This window comes from Symsagittifera roscoffensis, chromosome 5 (genome assembly GCF_963678635.1).
Source record: "Symsagittifera roscoffensis chromosome 5, txSymRosc1.1, whole genome shotgun sequence".
Lineage (NCBI taxonomy): Eukaryota > Metazoa > Xenacoelomorpha > Acoela > Convolutidae > Symsagittifera > Symsagittifera roscoffensis.
Window position 1 is genome coordinate 36,286,400 of NC_087066.1, and position 20,319 is coordinate 36,306,718.

Below are 20,319 nucleotides of genomic sequence, written 5' to 3' on the forward strand. Positions count from 1 at the left end.
AATTGTTCGCCAGTCTTAAAAAAACGGTTTGTCACTTCACTTCGTTCACTCAAATAATGCAGAGAAAAGTGGCTGAAAAACTAAACGAAATAGAGAAAACATTGCCAATTTTTGGAAAATTGTCATTGAATGCAATGACACCGAAAAAAAATACGATCAAAAGAGTTGTCTTTTGAAAATTTCGATTGAGTTTTTTTGAACGCCCATGTAAAATTAACCCCATGTATGAAAGCTAGATCAATAGATAAACTCACAATTAAAATTCATATTCGAAACTAGAAGTCGTTCACATTTTTTGGAACATTTCCGCTTTCGTTATTTGAGTGCATATTATACATTCCTATTAGCAAGTGACTTTGAATTGAATTTGAAAAGAAATCAAAAGCTAGGCAGCATAAAATCAACTTTGCCGTGAACAAGTTAAAAGCTTTCTGAAAAAAAAAATGACTTAAACTTCATCACGAGCTATTAAATGTCTTCACTAAGTTCATTGACACTAAAAAAATTAATGCAAGGTAACATAGACTATTTTTGTTGATACCAGTTAAATTAACACATCTAAACAAAAATGACATGAAAACCTCAATTGCTTGCAACTTTACAAAAGCCAATCATATCCATTTAATATGATTTTAAAAGATTTCATAAGTTTTGGACGCTGAACGTTAAGTTATTTCACTGGTACCATATTGAATGTGTTACCACTAATTATCCTTTTTTTATCCACCTTGATAATTGAAAAGTTGATATTGAAACTGCTTAATTATACACTAAACTAATCAAAAATATAGAATTTAAACAATATTTACTCCAATTTGGACAAAAATGAGGAAAAGCAATGCAAATGAGAAGAGAATAGTATTAATATTAGAGCATTAAAGATGAAAAATTGAAGTAAAAAATAAAAATTAAGAAGACTGAGAGGCCAGTTTTGAAAGCATTAGCGGTGCATATTGACAATGCAGACGACAATTTTCTACTGTTGGAAGGTGAGGGGAACAAGCTCTCGACACCGACGGCACTTCTAATATTCAGTCTCGATTCGTCCTCACTCGACTTCTGGCCTATTTCTACGAACGTCTTCCAGTCGCCAGTTGTCATGACGTCGAAGATGCAAGAGTCCAGAAAGAATCCAGCCAAGTGGCTGCAACGCTTCCTCGCAGTCTCGTACGACACCCGAGCTTTACTCGGATGTGGAGGGGGCGGTGTGGCCGGAAACTCAGCTAGAGTCTCCGTATCTGGACATGCGGCACTGCATAGTTCCATGTGGAAATCGCGCGATGTATGGCCGTAGGAGGGCAAGGCTTTGGCCACGTCTACTGGAGATTTGACTGATATTGAGAGATAGGATCCTATTCTTCTGATTACAATTGTGGTGTTGATGTACTTGGCCTGTAGTTCTACGTGAGTGCCGTTGGCCTCCTTCTGCAGCACGTAGAGGTTGTCGCTATGGCCGCCCTCGTAAGTTCCGTCGTTGAACGAAGAGGGCAACATGCTCTCAGTCGTGTCATAGATCTTCTCTTTGGCCACGCAGTTCAGTTTAGATCGAAACACAACCAGCACCTTAACATGAAAATACACACTGCTTACACATCACATCCCACCACAAATATTTCAAAATGAGCGCACAAAACGCAATGGAACGGAATGCATTTGACAATTTTGGACATTTACTTTTCATTAACTGGACAAAGAAAAAAAGACACTAATTCTGTGTTCTATTCTCTTCAAATTAGTCACTTTATTGTGTTTGCTCATAGCATTGAACACCATTTTATTATACTACGATATGTACAAACCATGCATTTGCGTAATATTATTTTCAATTGCTAAGTTTGTTATAAACCAGGCACATCAGTGGATATTCTAGTAGAAGTTGCTTTTCATTCACGCAAGCTGTCAACGACCAGCGAGTATTTCCGTACCACATGACTGAAAAAAAAACGCGAACAAAACTCCATGTTTAAAATCCCAACCATGCCAAAATTTACAAACTTTCCGGTCAACTGCAAACAATGTACACTCAACACTCAGGATAATGGCAAGATAACACGAACTTTAGAATGTGCTACTCACTCTATTGATAGCCGACGCGGAACTTAAAGCATTGGACTGATCGTCCTTTCGTTCATGTGATCCAATAGTGTCTCTTGCATTGCGAATATGACTATCAAATGATTGCGTCACTTCTGTACTTCTAGATATTCGAGATCCGGATGAATAACTGCGCGACCACTCGGTCGGATTTGGATCCTGGTCTGATCCTGGTCTTCCGAATCTATCGTTAATGTCCCCTATGGGCACATTTAAGGCTTGTATAGTGAAATAGACATTGTCAACCAGAGGCCAAGCCCCAATTGCAGCACAAGTCTGCTTTCGTCCCCCATAAGTGACAATGTGGGGGTCTCCGAACAGACTGCAGAAGACAGGCTGCGACTGCAGAGACACTCCCGGGTCCTCCATGTAGCAGAAATTGCTCGGGTCCCGTCTTTGAGTCGGCTGTGAGATCATCGGCAGCTCATTCGTGTGGTTCTTTATTACCTGAACATCAAATAAAAAATGTTACATTTGTTTTAAAAAAATTCACTTATCTTTATCTAACTATAATTAAGCTTGAACTAAAACTAAAATAGCTCTAGTTATTATTTACGTCAAATAAGGGGAGAGCCATTATCCATGGAAATATGTCGATCTGTTCATATATTGGAAGCTATTAGTAACCATTTAAATTACGTAAATGTGAAGTATTGAACTTTAAGTCTACAGATGGTTGCTCACCTCTTTGCAGTTTAGATCATCGAATTGATTCTGCAGGTACCGATTTGATACATGGTAGTTCAAGTCCTTGTAGCAACTGGCGTCAACATTCTGCAGACAGATTAGTCCGTTGTTGAAGATGACACATCTTTCCAGCACCTCTCTGTTGAATGCATAGCTGTTATGAATCCAGTCGGAACAGTATCCCATTGAACAGTCTGAGTCTGTTCCCCCACTGGGCCGGCCACCAATGCCACCCCCTTGATTACCCCCACTCCGAGGCATCTGTTCATATAAGGATCCTGACGAACGTCTGTGTCTCGCTACAGTGTCCATGTTGACAGTTCTGGAGGGTGATTCTCTCTTTAGTAAGTTTCTCTGATCATTGATGTGCATTGCGTTTGCTAAACAAAATCAAAACAAATCAAAAACTTTTCTTCTTTGTTTAACTTGCCATTAAATTGGGGGAGTTTGAAACAAACACTAATCAACTCAAATATTTTCGAATCGAGTTAGACTCATTTTGATTTTTTGTACGCGGGGATTAAATTTTGTTCCAATTATGCCTGATATTCGGGGCGTGAACACAAAAGAGCCGATCAGGAAATTAAAAAATGCAGGAGCACTAACTGGTAATTAGCGAGGAGATGAGTAGCAAAAGGTGCATCAGTAACTTGGGGTAGAACGAGGAGGAACTCAACGCATTACAAGGATGTCTCCAAGTATTTGAAGCACTTTTCTGCGTGGACTTTAATTGTAAACGCGATCTCTCTTTCTCACTACGAGTAGAAGCTCGCCTCCTTTTCCCACATGATCCTGTAAACATAGATGCCCAAATTGAGCATTTCCAAATGGCGTGCAATTTGAGACTATTTCCAAGTGGGCTTTGAAGAGGCGGTATTTTGAATAGCGATAAATGCTTCTCCATTTGAAAAGGAGACGTGTTAAGGCCACTTTGAGATGATGATGTTGAGGATGAAGAAGATGAAGTGGTTCGAGTAGACGATTCTGTGCGCCGAATCTGCATCAGTTCTTGTTCGTCCGACCCGAGTTCCAACTCCACTCTCGACTTTCCATATAAGGGAGTTCCCATTTCGCCATCTGGGTGCAGCTCAGGAACTCTTAGCAGTTCTGCAGAATAATCTACGCGGGGAAGGCAACGTTGAAAAGGGCAATGGTTTGACTTGATATGTGAGGAGGTATACGTGTAGTTGTGGTTGGGAGGGTGCCAACTTTGATGGTGGTAGTGATGCGTAGTTGGCTTTAAGTATGAGTGAGGCACTTGGTTTGGGAAATATGGGGTTCGATAACTTGCCAAGCATTGAGCGAAGTCTTGTCCCCTTTTCAAGTTTGAGACAGAATATGATGCAAGATAGTCTAAACTCTTGTTCATGTTTCGAGATCGATCAAGTTTAGGTTCACAGCAACGAGAATAAACTGAATCAACTGTCTGCTGCCTCTGTTGTTTATCACTATATTTCAAGGGTTCGTACATTTTATCTTTCACTTAGCAAGTTGACTTACAAAGCGAACAATTGAGATTAAGAACTTGAGTTCTGTTTCTGTTCGAGTGAACATTGAAATGTAATCAAGTGATAAACTGAATGAAGACCGACAAATTTTGAGCTAATCAATAAGGACTGTAGAGATGTTGCTGAGACAGGTAGTCATCTGCATTGTTACATTGTCAAGTTGGAACTGTGCAGACTTCTAGTTATTACTGCTAATAATCGGAGGAGCCCAGCCCGTTCAAGTAAAACTGATAACTGAATAGAATATAAGGAAAAGAAGGAAGACTGATCAATCGGTTCAGCTGGGGATTCAATTAGACGAGGGCTTCAATTGTCCCCAGGCGACTTGGCTTCAATTGATGCTCGATGTATAGATCGTATTTGGTCCTCTGGCGATATCAAATCATTAGTAGCAGTTGATCGGATCTCGGATCTATCTTAAGACACGTAGGTGTAGGGTCGTTGGTCTTATAGCGCGGACGACACTGGTGTAGAGATTGAGTTAATCTGAAACAGCATAAATGCGTTTTAGCGTTGCAGCGAAGTAGAATATTTGGTATTATTTGTAGGAATTAAGGTAGCAACTAGCAACTGTAATATGATCATATGAATGGATGGATGAGGCGGAATTAGTGAGGATAACACACATTAAAAGACCGTGACTGACTGGCGCCCACTGTCCTGCCTTCTTTGTTGTCCAAACACAACAAATCCATCCGCCTCCCCCCGGAACACACACGTACACTAACTGCTGCTCATTCTCAAGACTCTACCAAGATTATAACCACTGTACTGTATTAGACTGAACCAAACTGTTAAATCACTTCCCAGTACAAGTGTCAACTTACCATCAGAATGCGACAACCGATCAGTCAGTTTTGAGGCAGAAACGCCCATACAAAAATTAATTGGAAAAGTTCCCACCTGCAATCGAGCCGAGATCATTGTATGATAGAGCAACTTGATTTAAAAATAAATCAAAAAATCAAAGTGCGCGCAAAATTGGGCGGCTATGGCATTTCAGTTTTTAGTGTTATGATAGCGGAAGTAACGGGTGGTAGGTTTGGTTGCCAGAAACGACTAGCGAAAAGGTATTTAACGGTCTTGGCGCCCCGTTTCGGTTTTCTACTTACCTTACTTGTTCTGATCTTCTACGGAGGCGTCTGCGGCATGGCGACAGCACGGGACAGGAAACGAGCAGTAATAGATGGATCAAAGCTCGGTAGAATAATTGACAAAAAGGTTTGAAAAAAGTTGAAAAAATGTGTGGGAAGGTTTGGCGCCACTTGGAATCGAAATGCAGACAGAAGGTAATTGGGAAATAATTTAGCACAGATTAAAGGAATGTAGAGTCAATGTAGACTCGAACTGAAATTGAATCGAAGACGAAATGAAGGGAGGGAGGGAGGGAGGAGGAGGATAAACCAAATCGGAGCCGCTTTCTTCTATCATATTTCTCCCGTGCTATATCCAGAAGCAACTAGCGAAACGGAGAAACAGATCAGAACAGTACAAAAGAACAGGCAGGTTTCCATCTATCTGTACCTACTGTTCCAATCAAGACACAGTTTAAAAAGTAAAAACTAGAAGAGCTCTCTTCCAGCCAGTAAGCGTGCTGCTGCATTATTTTGAGCAAACAGGGAAGCAAAAGAAGGAACTATGCTTCAATTATGGCGAAAAAAGTGTAGTTAGTATTAGTACTAGTTGTCGAGATGAGCTACTTTTACTCACTATCTAACGAAGAATAAAAAAGGATGAAAGATAGTTACCGAGAAAGTACGGTGGGGCAATGAGCGGAGCAGGCAGCTATTGGCTGGTGGGTGAATACGTTGAAATACAAATATCGCGCCTGCATTCTGCTGCCGAGAGCTCTTAAATTTCGTATCAACTTTTTTTTTACTCTTTTTCATTAATTGTATACGTTCTATACGTTTACTGCGCTATTATTGCTGCTATTTGTTTGCAAAACATGAACAGGAGCAGCTGCTTGCATCTCTGCTCAGGAGATGATTTTCAGCAAAAGAGGGATTAATATTTCAGAGGCCTTTAAATAAAACAGCAACAAAAACGAAATATTTCTTGATTTAAAATCAAAACAAAGCACTCAGATGTGGCTGCGAAAAAGGGAACAAGTATATCAAAAACAGCAGCGGCAGCAGCAGCATCGGCGAGAGAAGAAAGAAATGTTTTGAATTGGATTCGAATGTTGTTCCAGTTCGTTCGCCAGCTGTATTGGGAAGGGTGCTCAGTCTTAATGCAAAAGTGGGGGATTTGTCATGGGAGATTTAGGTAGGGCGATGATGTGGAAAATGTTTATTGTTTGCGCCTGCTCTGTTCTGTTGTTGCCGGCCATCTGAGTTATTGGCTGACAAATTGATTCTCATCAGTGTAAGCTGTTCTTACAAATCAAATAAACAACACACTCCATTGCACCCTTTGTTCGCAAGCCTCTACACCTACAGATTCCTCCAAATATTACAACTGGAGTGATTACAATAAAGCTCAGCGCAAAAAAAAACAATAAAACAGGGGTAAGGTGTATCTAATCGATGAAAACTGGGAACATTCACATCAGTATCAGCATAATAAAGCTCTATCGAAGCACAATGAATAGGCAGGCACTAGACTAAAACGCTGTTTCGGCACTTGATTATTTGCAAGTGGTTGATGAATTTGATGAAAGAAACTAATTTCAAAGCTCATTGCGCAACCTGTCGGCACAAAAAAACAGGAAAACAATAAGATGACGTAAATGAAACGCGTTCAAAAAATTTCAGCAATCTGTTTTCCTTGCTTGATTGCTGCGGCAGACTTTTAAAAGAAAAAATGCAACCACGAAAAGTGTGGCCTGCAATAGACGAAAACTCAACGATTATAAATTTGACTGATCTATAATAATCTTCAAAACTATGCAATAGAAAAAAGTCTTCGTCTAAAGAATTGCAACACACGAGCTGCCCCCTGAACAGACCAAGTGAACAATCTAACCCCTAAAACTAAAAGGCAAATTCAAGCAGTAAGGCCTGCATGTACTATTCTCAAATCTGATTGGATAAAAAATATTACTTTTAACCAAGTGAGCAATCTCCCTCCTACATTGATTTAGGGGGGAGATTGTTCACTTGGTCCCACGAGCTCTTTTAAAACATAGTTCTCGTTTTACGAATTCCACAATCTTTTAAAGTAACACGAGGCATTGGAAAAAATAAAATTGAGATAACAAAAACAACTGAAACAAAGATTTCGAGTTGCACACAGGCGAAGTGGATCTTCAAAACATTTGCGATTAAATCTTCAAATCATTCGCGATAAAGTAAATTACGATACCCAAGTCAAACAGTCACCTCAACGTGGTAGCATCCGAGCAACGTACGTCGTACATAAGCAAAAAATTTTATATACGGCTAACGATTGTGCTTGCACCCCTGCCCAATTCTACAAGTAAGCGCGTAGGACTCTCGAATTTCTAGCGTTTGCGCAGTTAAGTTCAAATCTGTATTCGAAACCACTTAACTAAGTGATTATTTAAGTGGTTCAGAGGGGATCTACTGTTCTCAGCCCTTCGGATAGAGGGATCTACTGTTTACTACTCCTAAACCGGTGAGACCAAAACTCCTATGTTCTATAATGTCCCTTGATGAATGTTTAAGTTGAAGCTGCTGAACAAGGTAACGCCGCATTAGCGCTGTGGGTTCCACGCTATCTACAGTCGGTTTTTTCAATCCCTAATCCTACTTAAAGCAGGACCAACCGTAGAGGCTGAAAATTTCGTCCATACCACCATAGCCGTTCTTACAATGATACAGAGAATCTAGAGGCGGTCTCCAGAGAAGTCTCCAAAATATGGATTTGTAAGGTGGGTAAGATAACAGACGCTATGAAATTTCCAATGCCACAGATCGAGATTATAGCAAAAGCTCCACCAAATAAGTGAACACTTTTCTTTGCGAGCTAGGTTAGAAAAAAAGAAGTTTTGTATTAATACACTAACGCTCGTAAGGTCGCCCGTAATAAACCACAAAATGAAAACATCAAAAAAAATTCCAAATTTTTTGCACTTAAATTTTAAATTCGTATGGAAGTTTTATGGCCGATAAAGCGCATAACGAAGCTTCCAAAACTGGTTTTCTTTTAAGTAAAAAAAAAACCTTTTTTAGCCTGAATGGCCTATGTTTATAAAAAGCAAACGATACTCGATCGCTTTACTCGCTCGAAATTAGACGAAAACTCAAAAATTTTAAACCGGTTGTTTTAGAACATTTTGAATGTCGTTCGAATCACGACTAAAAAAGGCCTTAAATGATATATCACTCGAACCATTCCAATGATTATTTGCGATTCCTGATTTTGCATGGAAAACAAGAGAAAAAGTAAAACGCCCTAATACAAAGCTCCTCCATATTGTTCAAACGGTCTCAACAAGTTTTTTTTTAAAATAGTCAATTATTAATCAGATAACTGCTCGAGAATAATCAGTGCTGAATTGCCATTATGGCAAAAGCATTGCAACAAAAGGTCATGAACTGGCTCTTACACCAACAAAACCGAGAGACTTCCGTTGAGCTGAAAAAAAACTTAATTATAAGTTTTGAATTACAAAAACACCGTGGTTTTCACGTGAACATATCTCCCAGCCACAAGAACGAAAGATTACGATCGCCAATCAAACTACTCAAAATGAGGCGAACGAGGTGATACAAAATTAGACGAAGCCTTTCATGCAAAACACACATTTCAAGAGAAAAAAAAATGAACAGAAATTTCTCAGAAATATACAAACAAAAAATTCGAAAAAAAGACATCTAAAATGGAGATACGCTTCAAATATATCTGTTGATATGCCAAATATTGGTCTAAATTATTCAGTGATTCTATTAAACTCCTGGTTACATGAAAAATGGTATGCTCCGATTTGGTATCTTTTGTTATTTGCAAGCGTGAAAACGTTAGACCTTTTCTCTTACTTTGTGATGCAAAACATTGGCCGATAAAATCAAAATAGAACGTCTAAAAAAACAAAGCTGTTTAATGATACAAAAAGCTTGCTACATTTTTGTGGATGATTAATCAGTTTCAACTTGAACTTTTTTGATTAAAAAAAAATATATACTCCAAAAACAGCAAAAAGTATCCCGAAAACCCCTTTTCTCATTGCAATTTAAGAAGAGGACTATCTGGTCGCTGTGCAACAAAAAACAAAAACACTCTGACTACATTGATGTTTTTATAAAAGGCAAAAGAATCAAGTATAGCGCTAGAAAGTGTATCAGGCTTCCAGGTAATTTAACCTTGAAAATCGAAAAACTTGAAAATGACGTTCGAATCACGAGTTTTAATATATATTTTGACCCATTCCAATGAATATCTGTATTAGCTGGTTTTGCGTAGATAAAAAATTGAAGACACTCAGAGCTTTCTTTGCCGATGAAAATTTGTTGCTTTCTTGTGCAGTAGAAGTGGAATCACATAAAACTGCTCTTAAGATTTAAAAAACAATTGTTTATCACTTCATATACACAAGTGAAGCTGTCTATCGCAAACAAGCAAAAGTTGGCAAATATGAGCTTTCAAATAGCAAGAAAATGCTGAAAATTGAACATGGAGGCGAAGCAGACGGGGAAAAAGAGCCACTAAGCCCAAAAATTTCATATCATAATCAACATCAACTAAATGGAATAGATGCCTTAAAAGCTCTTCATAATCAACATCAACCAAATGGAATGGATGCCGTAAAAGCTCTTCGGATTTTCTAGAACAATTTATTATTGACACTTACTTTTCTGATTAAATTAACCCAATTTGAGAAAACTGGATCATAAGCTTATTTTTTTATTCCACTGGGGAACCCTAACACTTTTGCTGTTCGATTCGCCTTCCTTTTAACAAAGGTGAACCTGACTTTTCCTGAAAAAAAAAACAAAAAAATCACCAGCACCTTAATAAGAGTCTGAACTACATTCATCAAATTTTAAAAATATCCACAAAATGTGTCTGGAATTGTTCTTTTAGCGGAAAACACGCTGAAACCCAATCGACGGCGTTTAATGAAAACTCACAAACAATTATCTAGCGGCAACTGAGCCGACAAAACTATAACTTCTATTGTAAGAATTTTAGCTTTTTGTGGGATCTAGAGGAGAGCATTAAAATTAAGTTCTCCTTGAAACCACCCAAAATTATATTACTAAGCAGAAAAAATATAAGTCAAAATAACTCAGGCCGAAAGAAAATTTTATGCTAAAAAAGTACGTAGGAAGTCAAGGTTAGAAAATTACAACTTGAAGAGTAAAGGACAAAACTAAAAGCAACAACAAAAAAAACTGTTTAAATTAAAACAAAAATACAATGATTGTATTGTCGGAATGGTTCTAAGTCGACAAAACATGAGCAGACAAATACTAGGCCGACTATTTTGAAACGGATTAGTTCGTTTTAAAACAAACAGGTTCTGGTCAGATTCAAATCCAGGAGCTTTACCGTTCCAGGCGTATTCATTGCCTCCAGAGCATTTGTGCGGGAGACGCTGAGAAATTTGAACATATGAACCAAGAGATTAAGTAATTCTGTTAAACAAGTTGTTAACCCAAAAAAGTCTATATTCTGATTTGACAACTCTTGCTAATCGGTAACGTAACACAGAAGCGAAGCGGAGCTTTGCATCACTTTAATTGCAATACAACGCAAACGCAGCATTGGAAGCAAGCAAAACGAGAACGAGAAGACAATTAGAAACATCAAAATATTTTTGATTAAATAAACTGTTAGTATTTACCGAGCGGCATCTAAGCCGACAATTAGTGGGTAGACTCCCATAGAGCCGAAAACAAACGCCATAAGAAATTGATGTCATAAATATTTTTAGAGCAACTAGGCTTTAAATCATGCAACTACTTAAAATTTTCAAAAAGTTTTTTTTTTGCTTTGAAATGACACAAAATAATGAAACGAAGCCAATCAAAACAAATCGAAACCGTTTAGGTCGAATAAAGCTTTAAGCGGACAAAAAAGAAAGGAAAACCAAGGAAAATATAGAACGAATTGGTATTAACTTTACAAACTACAGGTGTAAACCAAAACACTTGCACATGATAAAAATTGCTGGCAGCAAAATAAATTCCCCGACGTGGCAACTGAGCCGACAATACATAAGCAGAAAAATGAAAGTCCGACATTTTCCAATTCATACATGATGAAAAAAAACAAGGTTCGGCCGGGACTCGAACCGAAGACCATAGGGTATAAAGGCATCCGCGTTACCACTAGGCCGCGAGGAAAGGTCTCCGAGTTGCCTAGGTTCGCTAATAAAGCAACTTCACAATTTCTTTTAGATGTGTAAGAGAAATTATTTCCGGAAAAAAAGTCTAGTTCGCGATTACAAGACACTTGATTTTGTAAGTGTAATGAATATGGAGAAACCAAAAATTAATCCTACGGAAATCGAACCTACGCTATCGACTACCTACAATTTTGGAATCCATTGCCTAGCAATAGAGCTATTTGCGGAACCTGTCATCAAAATACCAGCCAATAACATATTGGCGGATTTTTCCAGCAACAGGCACTAACTTTGACGCTTTTGAGAAAGCGACACATATTTATGCGGCTTGTGTTAGAAAAAAAGTTGATTATTAGTATAAAACAAGCAATTACTGAAGACAGATGAATCTCGGACAATTAATTTGGTTTTGAACTTACATGGAATTGCAACCTTCAGTAATGTAATTCACAAGTAAAGTGAAGGAATATTACCAAACATAGATTAGCAGATAAAAATTCAGAAATGTGCCGCCGTCGGGTCGAAGCAAATGCGTTATAATCTGAATAACAGCGATAAGTCTGGTTGAAACTCGAATACAGTGATTAAAAAATAATAAAAATACGTTTGTAATTATGTAATTAATTGCACACTTGCTTTTGCGCGAGAAAACAGCACAGCAATGTTTGGACCTGGCGCATAAGTATAAAGACAAAGCCGAGGTGGTTTTTGTTCTCTGGTAATAAATTAATCTTTAAAGGCGCACAAGATACTGCGTCGCATTATGTTAAATTATCAGAACAATGATGCAATAAATTGACCAAGCTGTACTTCAGAAGCTTTCGAGTTAAATTGTCAGTACTTGTACTGTAATTGTGATTTGCGTGAATTATCACAAAAATTTTACATCGAAAATATTCGTTAGCCACAGCTGAACGACACCAACAAAACAAATCAGACAATCGATCGTGCAACCAGGTGTCCCAAAAACCAATCTCACAATTTCTGTCCAGCTGATATTTCACAGCGGCCGACAAAATTTATGCTCTAGCAAGTTCACTCAACTAGCTTCATTTGAACCAAAAACTAAAAGAAAGCCCAAAAATGAGTTCAACTCGGAGTGTCGAGTCTGGACGTTCATTGCACGTACCCGTATCTGTATGCATCTGCTGAGTTCAATTACAGGGAAAAACAGCTAGTTCAAGAAGCAGCTGCAAAAATAAATAATGAAGGACCTTGTTGTATGTAAATTTGAAATTAATTTTAAATGGATTTTATTTAGAAAGTCCGGACGATGCACTTTAAGAACTTAAGGGAAATGAGATGTGATCAGTTCTAAAAGTGTGCCTTAAATAACTCATACTCAAATAATAGTTAGTAGCTTTAAAAAGGGGGCAAATAGCTTAATCATGTAATAGCTGCGGCCATTGTATGAAGTGGCAATTAACTTAATTGACTCTTTAGTAATTGCGAGCTACTCTGCGATATCCGAGGCGCTTGAAGATACTTCTTCAAAATCAGGTGTACAAGCTACGATTCGATCAACTATTGAGCAGAGCAGTGTATATCCAATCAGAATTAAATGGCACAACAATCAAAATTAATAGCAGCAGTTCAAAAATGGGCCACTAAATAACTACTTAATTAAGCAATAAATTTAACACCTTTTACTATTGATTTAGGGGGACAAAAGTAAGACATGGGAAGACTTGAATAATCTGAGCAGGCAATACCCCTTCGTCCCTCCCTCCCCAAAGACACTACAATTCCCGAGCCAATCAGCGCTCTTCTTTCTACAGCAAAGAGACTAGTGCCGTGACCTTTTTTAATTAACATATCTTTTCGGATCAAAAGGGTAGTCAAATGAAAGAAAAGTAACCTGAGCAAGCATTAACTGAGCAATTAAAGGGGTCAAAGGAGTCATCAGGAATCGGAATAATAGCGGAAACAAATCGATTTAGGATTTATTAGATTTTGCAAACAGAAATGACAGCTAATAACTGGGAGAATTGTATTAAATTCCTGTTGTTACCCTGGAGTGTTTTAATAAGTTCTTGTCACATTGCATTTGAGAGGTAGAATAACCAAAATAAATTTAAAAGAATCTTTGAAAAAGCCACAGACTTTTGTTTAGTGACACATTATTACCTATATCCCCTCTCAGAATACATTAGCTTCTAAAATTTCGGAACTCGTTAGCTTCGGACCACGCAAATGAGGGGAGATTCGTTTCTAGGTACAAAATTTACATATGCATAACTGTTGAATTAGTTCGTTATAGGTGGAAATTCGTTACTGGATACCTTAAGGGAGCAATAAAATTGGGATCAAGTTAACAGTTAACATCCTCCATCCCCTCCCCGCCAGACCAAGTTAAGATCTTTTACCCCAGCCTTTAATTCAGAATAAATTTGCTAAGTGCTGCATGTAAAATGCTGGATTCTGATTGGCTGAAAATGTCAACTTAGAACCAAGTTAACATCCTCCCCACCCCCGGGCTTTGGGGGATGTTAACTTGGTCCTAAAATTATTGCAGCAACATAAAAATTCTGAACATGCCCTTGCACAACTTTGCTTACCAGATTCAACTTACTAGATATGTAGAGGACGATTCAAGCAGGAGCCACTCGGAGTGAAAAGGAAAGTGAATTTGCGATTCAACTGATGGTTTTTTTTTCAGACATCAATGGTGGACACCTCACCTCATCCAAGAAATGATTAACAGATTGTGGCAGAGCAGCTCTGTTCAGAAGATAATTTAAACAAGTTTGATTACACTTCAGGCTGACAGCAGAGTACACACCAATAGTTCAAAAGAGCCCTCGTTCACTTCTATTCAGTAGAACAATCGAGCAAATGTTTGAAGCGATACGGCTACCCTAATCTATACACAGCACAGGTATCAAATGAATCAAATATGCAAAATTAGGGCACAATTACGTATACTTGGCCAACTTCGAAATAATGTAACCAGATTTGTAAGAGTAACTTTGGTACCAACTTTGATTTTTCACAAAAGGAAATGAAGCCAACGCAAATGAAAAAAAAAGCTGAAATAAGAATGACGATAGACAGAAAAGAACCAATAGATTCCATGAAGTTTGCAGTTGAGATAATAAAATAACCAACCAATCGCGACATAGCAAAAACCATTTGATTTTGGTGGAGTGGAAGTAAAAAAAATTACAGCTAAGTGACGCTGAACTGACTTACTTCTCTTTTAATCTACATCAATTTCCAGGCGACAAGATGTCGTTTGGGACATTTTTGAGCATTTGTTGATTAAAATTAAGCTTGCTAGTTTGGGCACTTTTCTCTCGCAATTACTTAAAAATATGAACAGAATGGTCAATTGTAACTTTCGACTGAGTTTATTTCATCATTCCACTGTGTTGGGGGGGGGGGGGGGGGGGGGTATGCTAGTACTATTTGGAGAAGACAATACTCATTAGTGTGTTGTGTGTGATAAAGCGGCTCCACAGTATGTCTCGATCGACATCGGGAAACAATATGCAGAGGGGCTCTCAGTCTGCAATCAATGGCAGCAGAGACGAAAAAAGCAGGCTAATGAGTTACACTTCTCACATCATCAACATACATTTATTCTAATTTCTTTCACTTTCCATTCATACTTTCACCAATTCACGTCATGCAAAATCAAAAACTGACGACGATTATTCCTCTTTGCTTTGTGAAAAAATGGGAAGTTATTTGTATTAATTAAGATAAATCTAAAAGTCATCTGCGAAAAAATTCAAAAACTGATGAAAAACTCATGATTAACCAAAAAAAATTGCATGTAGTTCTTAAGCAGGGGCACAACAGCGGTTCACCGTGATGAGATGTACAGCTCGTATGTTGGTCCTATCCCTCGTGGATAAATGATCTTGAAATGATTAATTTACCTGGTTTTGATTGAAAGTGAAAACAGCGTTTCAAAATTAAATTGGTAAGCTTTTAGCCAATCAAATAATTGAATGTTGAGTAATTACAATGTTCCGGTGTTGGACCTGCTGTGTCGGTTGTTTTTGGATAGAGTTCGTAATTAGGATAGCGTCAAATGCGGCTTAATTAAAGTTGAAACAATGAAGCTAGAAATTTAGTGACAAGTAAAGTGAATTTGGTTTTGCCGAAATGGCTTGGCTGGATATTGTTTACGTGGCAGAAGTGTTTCAATGTTGGAAAGGTGCAAGCTAGTAGAGGGTAGATTAAGATTTCACGGGGATATAGGACTGTGTTGTCATTCTATTGGACACCAAGTCTTTGCCAGCCAGCCGCATATCACAAAACCACACTTCCACAGCCATACCGCAGCTATTCTATCAACTTTGATACTTCCCCTTCCACTCTTCCAATTATTTCCCCCCACAAATGGGAAGGCTGCATATTACAACAACTGTTGGTTGGGCAAAAGAAAACGGTTTGGGCCGGGCGCTGCAACTGGCTTTGGTTTCACACGACTCAATTTATGTCGTGGGGATTTGAGATATTGAAAGCGTGAAATTTTAAGCGTAGCGCGTCGCTTCTTAAGTCCGGGGTATTAGTTGGACTAAGCTCAAATCTCACACATGCTGTGCACCACGGCACCCAAGAAGTGGTCATTTTCTAACTCTTCTGATCAGAACTAGTAACGGCAACCCAAGTCCATTCAACAGCAGCTGTCCAACCTTAACAAACCCCAGCTCCCAGCCTAATCCCCTCTAAGTCCTAACACCACCATCGCCACCACCACTACCAACAACACATTCAGACCCCAGGGTTTTCCATATTTTGGGCCGCAATTTTCGCCATGATTGATATGGTTTCTTGATTCAATTTCGCATTCCTCGCAAGTTTTGAACATAACTTACATTTGAGCAAAACGTAATTCTTCACACCAATCAATTTTTGAGTTGAGCAGGTGAGTTTCGTGGTTCTTCAAAACTTGGATCAGATGTTCACATTCTGTTCAAAAAGAAATGGGTACTCAACAAGTACTTGTTAGTTAAATCAAAGGCGAGAATGTGAAGTCATTCCCAGCCCGCTTAAATAATCTTAAAGCTAGTTGAACACGAGGTAATTGGGAAGGGGGCACTTGCTACCAATAAATAATAACACGACACTAACTCTATTCCTCTTTCTTGTCACACCTAATAAGCAGAGTAAACAAGTTGGCAACTTTCTCTCTCTGCAGGACCCAATGTCACAGCTAGAAGGAAACAGCGCACAAATAAAGCTGAACAACAGGGAGACATGGCGAGAACCAGGGAATGAACAGAAGCCACCGAGAGAGGCGAGCAGAGAAGAAGAGAGATCACTCAGCTGCCTGCCAGCCAGACTTTATTGCCCGAGTTACTACCCCCCCCCCCCCCCCCCCCGCTAAAACCCCGTTGCACGTCCACCATATAACCCACACAAACACACACACATGCAATTCCTATTGAACTGAGTACTGGAGAAATGAAAAGGGCTAACCAATAACCGGTTACATAAATTCAATGCCACAAAAGTAGTGGCAATAAATAACATGTGGAATGCGCACCTCAAGTCTCCTCGGCCCCACGTGCGGCTGTTTCATAATACTGCAAACCTAATTGATTGGAATCACATGTTCGAGAAGAGAACCTAATTGGGAAAAGGTGGCTGAGCAGCCGGAGCCCTCATAATATCCTCTCAATTATTGGAAAGCGTTTCCACACCTCACTGCACCACACATGAATAAACACTGGCGCTCCAATTGGAGCACGAGGCCAGCACCGGTCTGGGCTAAGATCTGAAAACTTACCAAATGGCGCTTAATTCAAGTCATCTGAGCGTAATGAATAAATACCAGCATACACTGTGTTCCAAATGCAGAAGGCAGAATCGTGGACGCAGAAGGCAGAATTTGGCCAGGACAGAATGGAAAATGAACTTTTAATTTAGAACTTCTCTCTCAACTAAATGCTCAGCAATCTGGAGTTAGAATGTTGATTGATTCAATACACAAGTTCAGCAGGCGGCAACTTATGGCATTTGAGTGCACTTGGACTTGATAGTGCGATATGAGATTCAGCAGTTGTGTGTTATGACTACTTAGTAAATTGAAAGTAACTTATCAAATATCACATCTCGCATCAAATTAGTAGCGAATTTGTTTTTAATAAACAAGGCGACTATGAAAGCGCCGAACGCAGTGCCAGATAATTGAAAACGTCGCGACAGCTAATATTAGAAGGCTGCTGCCAAACGGTTGACAATTCAAATGGTAATCGAAAACAAATGCCGCCGCATGGAGCCAACAGGTCTTGAAGGGAAAAGTACATTGCTGACAATGACTTTGCATATTGCATTCGAACAATTCGGCCAAGCGTATTCAACCGATTTAAAAAAAACTATCATCCCAGACTATTAACTTAAACATGCGCCACTTCTTTAATCACTACACTGCCTCTTTACAAGTTTTAATCGTTTTATTTTCTTCTCTAGCGTAGATGATAGATTCATTAAGAGCACCGCTCTTTTATTTACTAAAGCACGACTGTTGCAAAGTGGAGTAAAACCGAATTGTTCAGGGTAAAGCTGAAATAAAAACTGAAATAGAGGGGGAAAAACTGAAATAAAAATGGGACCAAGTGAACAATCTCCCCCTAAATCAAATTTGGCAGGAGATTGTTCACATGGGCCTAAAAATGGTTCAAATGGCTCGAAAAAAGCTGATGTGAAGAAAGATATGGTATATGTAAAAGTGTATAAGTAAGAAAAGGACGCCGCCCATTTAATTAATTTTTAACTCACTCACCTCAAATCAGATGGTACTGCTCGGAGGGACATTGAGCAAGAGTCGAGTCACTTTCCACCAGTATCACTACATCATTATATCATTGGTTTCCATCTCCCATCTGAATCATCAATGGGTCATACATTACCACTATCAAAAATGACAACGACAGCAACTAACAGGGCACAGCTCCATTAGCATAATGAGGGCACAGCTCCATTTAAGTTGTGTTTTTATACAGAGGCTAAGAAATCCTAAGCAAGCATTAAGCTATGGGAAGGCGCAACCCCTTCACAACCCAAAGGGTTTCCCTTTGGTACTATTTAACGACATTAATTCTCGGCGAATTGCCCTCAAATTGCTCTGAAGGTGCGTTTGAAGCCCTATAAAATATTTGAGGGGCAGCGATTTTCGAAAAAACGGAATTTTTTTCTAGCTAAACCTAATCGATTTCAACCTCGAAGCCTGATTGGCTTTTAGTATTGTCTGTAATTGGATAAAGAATCAAAGTTTAGGCGTCGCATAATGCTATTTGTTGCTGTACATTATTTCGTCAGGGCTTTTCAGTTGTAAAATATTGAATTTACATATTTATGGGGAAAATTTTTGCCGTTGCCTAAATCGATATATGAAAAACCACATGAGACGTCAGAACAAAATGATTTAGGATAGCCTGTTGGTGTGCAAGTAGCACTGTAAGTTCCGGTCATAATCATTTAAAACCACTCAAAAAGTTTCGGTTTTTCTAAAAGGGTCCATTCGTGGTGAGATAAGAACACAAGCCTATAACTTAGGTATATTTGATAGTAATAGAAGTTAGGCATATTCAACATCAGTTTTCTTCAAAAAAAATGAATAAAAAACAAACAACAAATCTCAATCCGTTAAAAAAAACCTTCGGAAATGGATTTTACTAAGGAACTGTTCTCACGGCTGAACTAAAAAATAATTGCCATATTATAATCCTCCAGGATCGCACCACTTGCAATACAACACAAACATAGAAAAAAAACATAAAAAGCCGAAGTAAACACGAGAAACAAACTAGGTCATATAAAATGTCATGTCTCGATAAAAGTTCATTCCAGACAAACATGCCAGAAAATTAAAATTTAAATCAGCAACAACGGAACAAAAAAAGGAAAAATAACAAAGCCGACAACCTTAGAGCATAAAAAAGTTGAGCCCAAAAAATATGATTTTATAAAACAAAAAGGTTTAAAGTCACACCTTAAACAACAATGGAGAACACATTCACTTGCAACTAAAATGAAAGTTGTTCACAGCCCAAAAGAAGACAGTGATGTGGCAACTAAGCCAACTATCTTTGAGCAGACACCAACTGAACCGAAAGAAAAAATTTTATGAAATTATTTTTAAAAATATTTCAAGTCACCCCTGTAAATTAGAAGGAACAACCCTTGCACTTGCAACTACAATGCAAATTGTCTACAGAACAAGCAAAATCCGCTGTGACAAATTAGCCGACAAAACTTGAGCGAACAAACGAAAAACCAACAATTCATTTTTTCGGATTTTTTTTTGTCAGTTTGCACGACACGAATCCCAGACCTTAGGGTACAAAGGCAACTGCTTTACCTCCAGGCCAAGAGGGAAGCAACCTGGAAGATTAAAAAAAAGTCAGCAAGTGATTCAACTGACTTTGTTAAACCAGTTTTTAACTAGAAAAAATGTATATATTCCACTTTAATACCGCTTTCTAATCGCAAGCGTAGAAATATCAAACAGCTTTGTCTCGAAATTGAGAAAACTGGTAGGAAATTTTTAACTGTCTTTTAGATGATCTATCAATCGATGCTTAGTTTCGGTGCCTGATTTTAATTGTAAAAAATATTGTAAAAAATATATACCCGAAGACCAAGTTCTTCCTCGTTTAAAAGAAATCGGAAGTTCAGGAGGCAGTTAATGCTATTTGTTGCTACACTTCTTTTCTTTTCTTCAGAGTAACCGGCTAAGTTGTAAGTTAAAAACCAAAATATTGAATTTACATATTTATGGGGGAAAATTCGATATATGAAAAAAACACGACTCATCAG

The 20,319-nt window shown here is 38.4% G+C and overlaps 2 protein-coding genes across 7 annotated transcripts in view; both read right to left on the bottom strand.

Moving 5' to 3' along the window:
- Positions 1-20,319, bottom strand: part of LOC134846715 (uncharacterized) — a 413,719-nt gene that overhangs the window by 135,326 nt on the left and 258,074 nt on the right. The window lies entirely within an intron of this gene.
- Positions 760-17,473, bottom strand: LOC134845519 (uncharacterized). 6 transcript variants are annotated; one of them, XM_063862447.1, is made up of 5 exons: positions 17,288-17,473; positions 3,388-4,775; positions 2,779-3,161; positions 2,077-2,541; positions 760-1,563 (listed from the first exon to the last, which is right to left on the bottom strand). In XM_063862447.1, the coding sequence occupies exons 2-5, from the start codon at positions 4,250-4,252 to the stop codon at positions 868-870; spliced, it is 2,409 nt and encodes an 802-aa protein (XP_063718517.1). In that variant the 5' UTR covers positions 4,253-4,775; positions 17,288-17,473; the 3' UTR covers positions 760-867. The 6 variants fall into 6 exon arrangements, with proteins under 6 accessions (XP_063718517.1, XP_063718513.1, XP_063718516.1 ...); XM_063862443.1 differs by lacking the exon at positions 17,288-17,473 and adding an exon at positions 15,429-15,885; XM_063862446.1 differs by lacking the exon at positions 17,288-17,473 and adding an exon at positions 14,117-14,649.

Excerpts from the sequence above, each read along its gene's own strand:
- LOC134845519 (XM_063862447.1), bottom strand. The coding sequence starts at position 4,252 with ATGTACGAACCCTTGAAATATAGTGATAAACAACAGAGGCAGCAGACA. Across the intron at positions 3,162-3,387 it reads CATCTCCTCGCTAATTACCA|CAAACGCAATGCACATCAAT; the intron begins GTTAGTGCTCCT and ends GATTTTGTTTAG. Across the intron at positions 1,564-2,076 it reads CCGCGTCGGCTATCAATAGA|GTGCTGGTTGTGTTTCGATC; the intron begins GTGAGTAGCACA and ends TTTCATGTTAAG.